Source organism: Cynoglossus semilaevis, chromosome 9 (assembly GCF_000523025.1).
Source record: "Cynoglossus semilaevis isolate Cse_v1.0 chromosome 9, Cse_v1.0, whole genome shotgun sequence".
Lineage (NCBI taxonomy): Eukaryota > Metazoa > Chordata > Actinopteri > Pleuronectiformes > Cynoglossidae > Cynoglossus > Cynoglossus semilaevis.
Genome location: NC_024315.1, coordinates 3,271,511 through 3,278,192, shown reverse-complemented (window position 1 = coordinate 3,278,192; position 6,682 = coordinate 3,271,511). Strand labels below are relative to the sequence as shown.

Genomic DNA, 6,682 nt, shown 5'->3' with positions numbered 1-6,682 from the left:
CTCAATGTCCTGTTTGAGAATGCCATAAAACGGCTACATCTTAATAGTATTGTACAAACGAATGAGGTGACAGATTCTGTGTGACCGCTCGTTCATTTAGTGTCAACAGTGGTGTTGTTCTTCTTGTCACCGCTAGGAGCCATGTTGTTATTGAAGGCAAGCCTCTGTGTTAAGGCTGGTTCGGGTCCGCCCTCATTTCCACCAATTTCGTTCTTAAAGAGTCAAGCAACACGTTCATATATTTACAGTTAATTTTATTATAAATAAAGGAAAATATGACGGAAAAAATAAGAGTCAGAAATCTAGCCAGTCATTCATATAGACACAGTTGGACGGGGAAATCTCTCCACCTTCGTGACAGTCATCAAACACCTGCGAGTAAGAAAGAAAAAAGTTCACGTTCAGAGATTTAGAATAAATATATTTCAACTGCGAGGGTTTTTTTAGAGGCTTCTTTTCTGTAGCTTTGGGCTGAACTTTAAGAGGAACAATCACATCTTGGTGAAAACAACTGTAGTTCTGCATCTCTGATGCATGTAGGAAAGCTATGGTCAAACAAAATCATCTTCTCATAGTTCACCAGTAGATGTCAGTATATCTAACAAAAGGAGGTTGTGACTCTTGGAACCTGAACCAACTAGATTTGGAGACTTGCCTGCTACAGGTGTATTTGCATTATTTAATTGTTACCGGGCAGAGTCCACAGGGAGTCTTGACCAGCCCTGTGGGCTGGATGATGGTGTTGACGCCTCGGTACAACTTCATCTGACCGTCTACACTGCCCACGGTTCCCTCTTTGGCAGCTATGACTGTCATCTCCACCTTTCCATCAAAGATCAGCGTGTTCAGTATGGTCTCGATGTCATCCATGGACAAGTCCACCTGCAATGACACCTGTCAGTCAAACCAAGACAGATGGTGTGGCATGATGAGAATGGGAGGAGCTAAGAGAGCATCACCTTGCTGATACCAAGTTCGCTGATGTATTTCCAGACTTCATGTGAGGAAGCGAATGAGCTGTTTCTCTGGACCATCGGACTCTGTTTGCTGTCCCTTGCTACCTCCGCCTGAAGACACAGGTGCACACTCACAGATCATGTGACCAACAAACAAACAAACAAAAAATAATGCTGATTTATGTAACAACACCGGTTAGTTTGTAACATTAAGGAGTAGAAAGGCATTTACTTTGCTCTGCAGGAACTTGAAGCACTGCTGGTTCAGAACTTCTACAAACTCAGACTCAAAGTCCTGGTCACTGTACCAGGCGCCACCAGTGACTGAGCGGTCAGGCTGCAGGTTGTACAACATGTAGACCTTCTTCTTGGACGCCTAGACATTTATGAAGAGGAGGCCAGGTGTGAGAAGAGTACTGGTGAGGCTGCATCAGAAGCAGAAGAGTTCAACTCACCGCAACAGATTTTACAGCTTTGATGAGTTTCTTACTCTCCAAGTTCTTCAATATTTTATTAATCTCAGTCAGAGGAAGGTTACTCTTGAAACGGATGTCTCTGCTCCAGATCCCTTACAACACACAAACACATCTTTTGGATAAGAAAAAACCAAAATGTTTTTAGGAAAAACACACTGGTTTCAAAATGAGTTACATTCCCTAACTGCTTGGGATAATATTATCTCTATGACTGAAAACTGATAGTATAGATAAAAAAAATACATGAACATCATTGAGTCACTTTGTGTGCTGACAGACTGAAACTGATTTAAAGCATTAGCTTAGGTTTTAATAACATTACTTCTAAACACAGTCTCCACCACAGTGATTAGAGGATTAGTATACAAAAAAAAACCCGGTCAGCTCACCTTTGTTTCCTGCATCTTCGATGACCTGATACACCAGCTTCTCCTGGTTATCTGACCCTTTCATCTTTCTGGAACAGAAAGACCTTATTGTAATGGTGTTCTTAAAACTCAAAACAAATAGCAATTTATTGCTTTTTTTTAATTGAGTTACAGCAAATATTGCTGCCAAGACAACTGTTGATAACATAATTTCGACTTCTATCTACTAATCTTCTCTGCTTCAGTGATCTTCGCATGAAGTCTGACCTGACAGATACCAAGCTTGTCCTGCATCTTCTCAGGGTTTTCTTTCACTACATTTTTAAACATGTATCTTTATTTATGTACCTTTTTTTTTCAACCCCTGGAATTTTTCCAGCAGTTCTGGGGTGAAGCAGTATAATTCCTGTTACCACCTAGGTACACCTAAGGAGATTTAATTCAACTATATTGTAGAATATGTGAGATTACCCTGAAATCTGAGAGTCCTTCAGTCGGTACAGTAGACCTGAACTGTTCCTCAGCAGATCCAGCTGACCCTAGAATCACAGGAAGGGGGAGAGAGATGTTCAGAGAAGATGATGGCATAAGTATATGCATTAACATAGTGAGACTAACCAATGAGAGCAGCTTGTTGATGGCCATAGCTCTCTGCTGGGGCTCCAGGTGAGGAAGATCATTCTGGATCACCTGATCTGTTATGCCTTGAGGAAACTGCAGACACAACTCCTTGATCCTGAGTTTGTAAAAAGAAGACAATCAGACAGGGAGACAGAACCTGACTTACTGTCCAATAAGAATGTGAATTTAAATCTAGACATGGCATACCTTAATTTTCAGTTTAGTTCTTATATCTTAAAATTACTCTAGAACAATCGTTTTAGCTGGTTTTTATTATTATTATTATTTTAATACAAAAACACAACGCAGGAAGAACAGTCAGTAGGGCCAGGTAGCCTTCGGATTTAATTTTTTTTAAAAGTAAGATTGTAAATAGCACCAAATTCAAAGTCTGTGGTCTTTGCCCAAGACACAAAGCGTTCACATCGATATACTAGTACTAGTACGTCTGCTTAACTGATGTAAGCAAAAGAAATGCTAAATGTACGGACATCCAGACAGAAGCCAGTCTTTCAGCGAAAACTATGGTAATTCGTGTCTCTTTGTGACACTGTCCAACTCACCTGTTTTCTACCTCTGTAGGCTCTGTCACGTTCAACTCCTTTTTTATCTTGACTTCATCCATGGTTTGTTATTATTATTTTCCGTCTGCGAGAGAGAAGTCCTCGCACACCGGTTAGCTTGTGTGCTAATGTTTTGAACATGCCAGTTCTATGTTGGGTCCTGGAAAGTTACTTGTCGATGTAAGGCGAATGTCCTGATAACTGCCTGTTTAAAAAGCCCGACTGCGTTGAAAGACACTAAAAGAAAGACATCGAAAATCAACATTTTACATCAAATGAGCATATTATATATGACTTTATTTTTTTAACTGCCTACGTAAACATAGTACATCAATTTCAACCGATCAAAACCGAAAACACCAGAAAGACACACTTTCCGGATAAAAGGTCCAACAAAGTAAATAAACGCGTTGGATATTTAATTATAAATTTATACATTATCATTACTGATGACTTTGAAATTATTTTCACCTTTGATGTAAGAATGAATGCACTCACGATAGAAAAATCAAAAAGTAAGCACCGCCCACAAGCGGCAATTAAAGCGCCGTAACCCAGCGCTCCTCTGGTTGCTGTGGTGACGCGTGTGTAAACGGAGACTGAGCAACAAAACAGCCCATTTTAAAGCCGTCGGTTGCCGATCAGTAAGAATTTTTTGTTTGTGTTGAAATGTTTATCATTGATTTTTTTTTCTAAAACACTTTTTTAATCGTTTACCAAATGCGGGTGATGCTGATGCTGCAGTTAGGTGTTGTACAAACTTTTTAAAGATGGAAAAGCATCGCGACCAATCTATCCAAACTCAAACAAACATACACCACAAAAGTTTGTTATGCATCTTCTTATTGTGTGTTTGTTTCTACTAAGATATCAAAACATTCAGCAGTCACTTTATCCAGCGACTCCCGAAGTGCGTGCAGCTGTTGCGGCTATCGCTGCTAGCCCAAGTTTCAAAAATTGCTCAGAAGTTCTGAATTGTTAATACTAAATGTGCCCTCTTCAGTGTAGTCTCGATTGTTTTAGTTGCAGGCATCCATTTCTAAAGAATTTCACCAAAAATTTGCAGTGAAAACAATTATGATGTTGTATTTGTCTTAAGTTAAACATTAAAGTGAAACGATATTTTGATTGTGGAGACAACGTTTGTGTGTGTAAGCTTTTCTTATTATAAAGTTGCTGTGCATACATAAGATATTCTTGATTGATTGATAACATGAATAATGTGTGTACTGATTTATTTTCGATAGATGAGTCGTCATGACAGCAGGATCAGTGTGTGCTCCTCTCATCATTCCAATCGTCTACCAGGAGGAGGAGCGCAGAGCAAAGAATCACATCAACACCAACACACCTGTTTCTGTCCAATCAGGTCAGACGCACGCGCGCACACGCACCAAATCCAACTTGAAAGTTAAAGTGCAAATGTGTGCTCATCCTGCAGCCTGTAACGATGCCTTCCTGTGTGCAGACTCTCCAGGTGTAAACATCTTCTACACTCTGGACGGTTCCAAGCCCATAGTGGGACGGAGCGTGATGAGGCGGACCATGGAGGGCGGCGGCGGCTGCAGCCACAGGTACAAGCAGCCCATCCTGCTTCCTGCTGGGCGAGTGTCGGTCAGAGCCGTGGCTGTGTCCAGGTAACACTTCCTGATAAGTGATGTCACGTCTTGTGTCACAAGGTCAATGAAAAGAAAAAAAAATGCATCAAAATGTGTCTGATGTTAATAACTGACAGAAGTTCAGTTCTCAACATCTTTTATTTTGCTTAGCTGTTTTTCAGTCCTCCAATGATCCAGTCATTTATTATAAATTTGAATGGAAATCTGCTGAAAGTATTAAATCTATCTAAAAACTGTACTATTAATAAGAAACCTCTTCTACATTCCTAGTGAAAAGTCTCTTTCACTCTTTCTCTACAGTGATGGCAGAGAGAGCTCCGTGGTAACAAAGGTGTTTTTAGTTGATCTCTTGGACTCAGACAACAGGAAGCAGACGAAGGAGAAACACCCGAGGAGCGAGCGGCAGGTAATCAAACCCTTAGATCACGTCCCTCACAGCACCACGTAGGTGTCGCACTCTTCCTTCCTGTCGCGCCATCACAGGTGCTGTCAACGTGATGTCAACACACCACCAGGTGCTGTCAACGTGATGTCAACACACCATTTGCTGGTGTTGGTGATGAGTGTGTGTCTTGTAAGGTTCTCAGCTTGAGATGTTCTCCTCTCCAGAACTCTGCAGGTTCATCCCTGAGACCACCATCTACTTTACAGGAGGCAGGAAGTGATGTCGGCGTCAGAGCCAACCTTTCGTGTTCACCACAGCGACGAGACGACCAGTCACATGATCACACGTCCTCCTGTCGTCTGTCCACAATGTCTAGTGTCGTGGGACGGCACTCCCTGCAAGTGGGTCCATGCGTCCTGACCCGTCTACTCGGCTCTCCAACTTCATCACCGGTAAACGGCCACGTTCACAGTGACACATTCTAATGAGGGCGCCCCCTGTTGGGATCCAGGCTTTTATTTTGTTTCCTATTTGACAGAAGTTCAACGCCTCAAACGCACCACAGATCAAGAAGGAGAACAAAGTTCTGCAGTACGACAGTTTGACACTTAATCTGTCTCTACACTTCCTTTTTCAGTCTCACGCTGTCTTGATTTGTCCTTCTTACCGTCTTTCAGTCTGTCCCTTTCTCTCTGACTGTGTCCCCACTCCTCTGTGTCCTTGTTCTATACTTGTCTTGTCTTGTCTTTCTCTCACCAGTATCTGTTTGTCTGCTCAGGTGTTCTCAGTGTCACAGTCTCCGTCCTTCAGACCCCTTCGCTCGGTTCTGTTCTCAGTGTGGAGCTGTGGTTCCTCCATTACCTGAGCAGAGACTGCCTCCTGTGGAAGGTGGACAGGTATTTCATTACTGACACAAACAGACAGACAGACACACACAGACTGGTTTTTGTGATTTTTCCTGATCCTAATTCTAATCTACTACAAACTAAATGTTAAACCTCACAATACCTTCCATGTACAGACGGTACACACACACACACACACACACACACACACACACACACAGTGTGACCTGAACACTGATCTCAGGCCTGTCTTGTCTCTGTCTCTGTAGGTCTTCTGTGTGTTCTGTAACACCGTGGTTCCAGTCAATGCTCAAACCTGTTTGATCTGTGATGCATCTGTCAAACCAGAGGCCCAACTATCACTACAGGTACACACACACACACACACACACACACACAAGCAAAACATGTCATGTGTCCGTGGTCACACACACTCTGATTACTGCAGGATCTCATTGTCTGTGGTGTCTGTGGAAGTGGGAATCCAGGTCACATGACCACATGTCTCACCTGTGAGAATCAACTACAACTGGTAACACACACACACACACACACACACAACGAAGTCTTGACACAATAGGCTGACTTTATCTGAAGACATCTGACCCTTCCTTTTGTGTGTGTGTGTGTGTGTGTGTGTGTGTGTGTTGATGCAGGACGGGTGTGTCACCTCCGTTCCCTCAGGACAGGGCAGGATGTTGTCCTGCTCCAGGTGTAAACGTTTAAACCAAAGTGACGCCAGGTTCTGTGACTGGTGCGGCTGCAGGGTGAACACAAACACAAACACAAACACAAACACAAACACAAACACAAACACAAACACAAACACAAACACAAACACAAACACAA

The 6,682-nt window shown here is 42.4% G+C and overlaps 2 protein-coding genes and 1 long non-coding RNA gene across 7 annotated transcripts in view; 1 reads left to right on the top strand and 2 right to left on the bottom strand.

The window, feature by feature from the left end:
- Positions 1-237: 237 nt before the first annotated feature.
- Positions 238-3,163, bottom strand: polr3f (polymerase (RNA) III (DNA directed) polypeptide F). The gene is made up of 9 exons (XM_008316500.3): positions 2,985-3,163; positions 2,419-2,536; positions 2,272-2,339; positions 1,822-1,889; positions 1,412-1,524; positions 1,189-1,332; positions 960-1,067; positions 691-882; positions 238-372 (listed from the first exon to the last, which is right to left on the bottom strand). The coding sequence occupies exons 1-9, from the start codon at positions 3,044-3,046 to the stop codon at positions 295-297; spliced, it is 951 nt and encodes a 316-aa protein (XP_008314722.1). The 5' UTR covers positions 3,047-3,163; the 3' UTR covers positions 238-294.
- A 345-nt stretch (positions 3,164-3,508) lies between these two features.
- Positions 3,509-6,682, top strand: part of dzank1 (double zinc ribbon and ankyrin repeat domains 1) — a 6,815-nt gene continuing 3,641 nt past the window's right edge. For 2 of the 4 annotated variants that reach the window (XM_017035148.2, XM_008316497.3), the window contains exons 1-10: positions 3,510-3,628; positions 4,232-4,353; positions 4,453-4,621; positions 4,904-5,009; positions 5,213-5,440; positions 5,527-5,579; positions 5,767-5,884; positions 6,103-6,201; positions 6,282-6,365; positions 6,490-6,600. In XM_017035148.2, the coding sequence (XP_016890637.1) occupies positions 4,242-4,353; positions 4,453-4,621; positions 4,904-5,009; positions 5,213-5,440; positions 5,527-5,579; positions 5,767-5,884; positions 6,103-6,201; positions 6,282-6,365; positions 6,490-6,600 (1,080 nt within the window). In that variant the 5' untranslated portion in view covers positions 3,510-3,628; positions 4,232-4,241. Of the gene's footprint in view, positions 3,629-4,231; positions 4,354-4,452; positions 4,622-4,903; positions 5,010-5,212; positions 5,441-5,526; positions 5,580-5,766; positions 5,885-6,102; positions 6,202-6,281; positions 6,366-6,489; positions 6,601-6,682 lie in introns of all 4 variants that reach the window. The other 2 variants (XM_008316498.2, XM_017035149.2) reach the window with 2 other exon arrangements.
- LOC112487536 (uncharacterized) lies at positions 4,530-6,639 on the bottom strand. Of its 2 annotated transcripts, none has more exons than XR_003050700.1 (3): positions 6,504-6,639; positions 5,745-5,867; positions 4,530-4,650 (listed from the first exon to the last, which is right to left on the bottom strand). It is a non-coding gene; the product is annotated as an uncharacterized LOC112487536 (long non-coding RNA). The 2 variants fall into 2 exon arrangements; XR_003050701.1 differs by lacking the exon at positions 4,530-4,650 and adding an exon at positions 5,368-5,485.

Coding starts and splice junctions, on each gene's coding strand:
- polr3f (XM_008316500.3), bottom strand. CDS start 3,046: ATGGATGAAGTCAAGATAAAAAAGGAGTTGAACGTGACAGAGCCTACA. Junction 1,068..1,188: donor TCAAGTTCCTGCAGAGCAAA/GTAAATGCCTTT, acceptor CTGTGTCTTCAG/GCGGAGGTAGCAAGGGACAG. Junction 883..959: donor GCGAACTTGGTATCAGCAAG/GTGATGCTCTCT, acceptor GTGTCATTGCAG/GTGGACTTGTCCATGGATGA.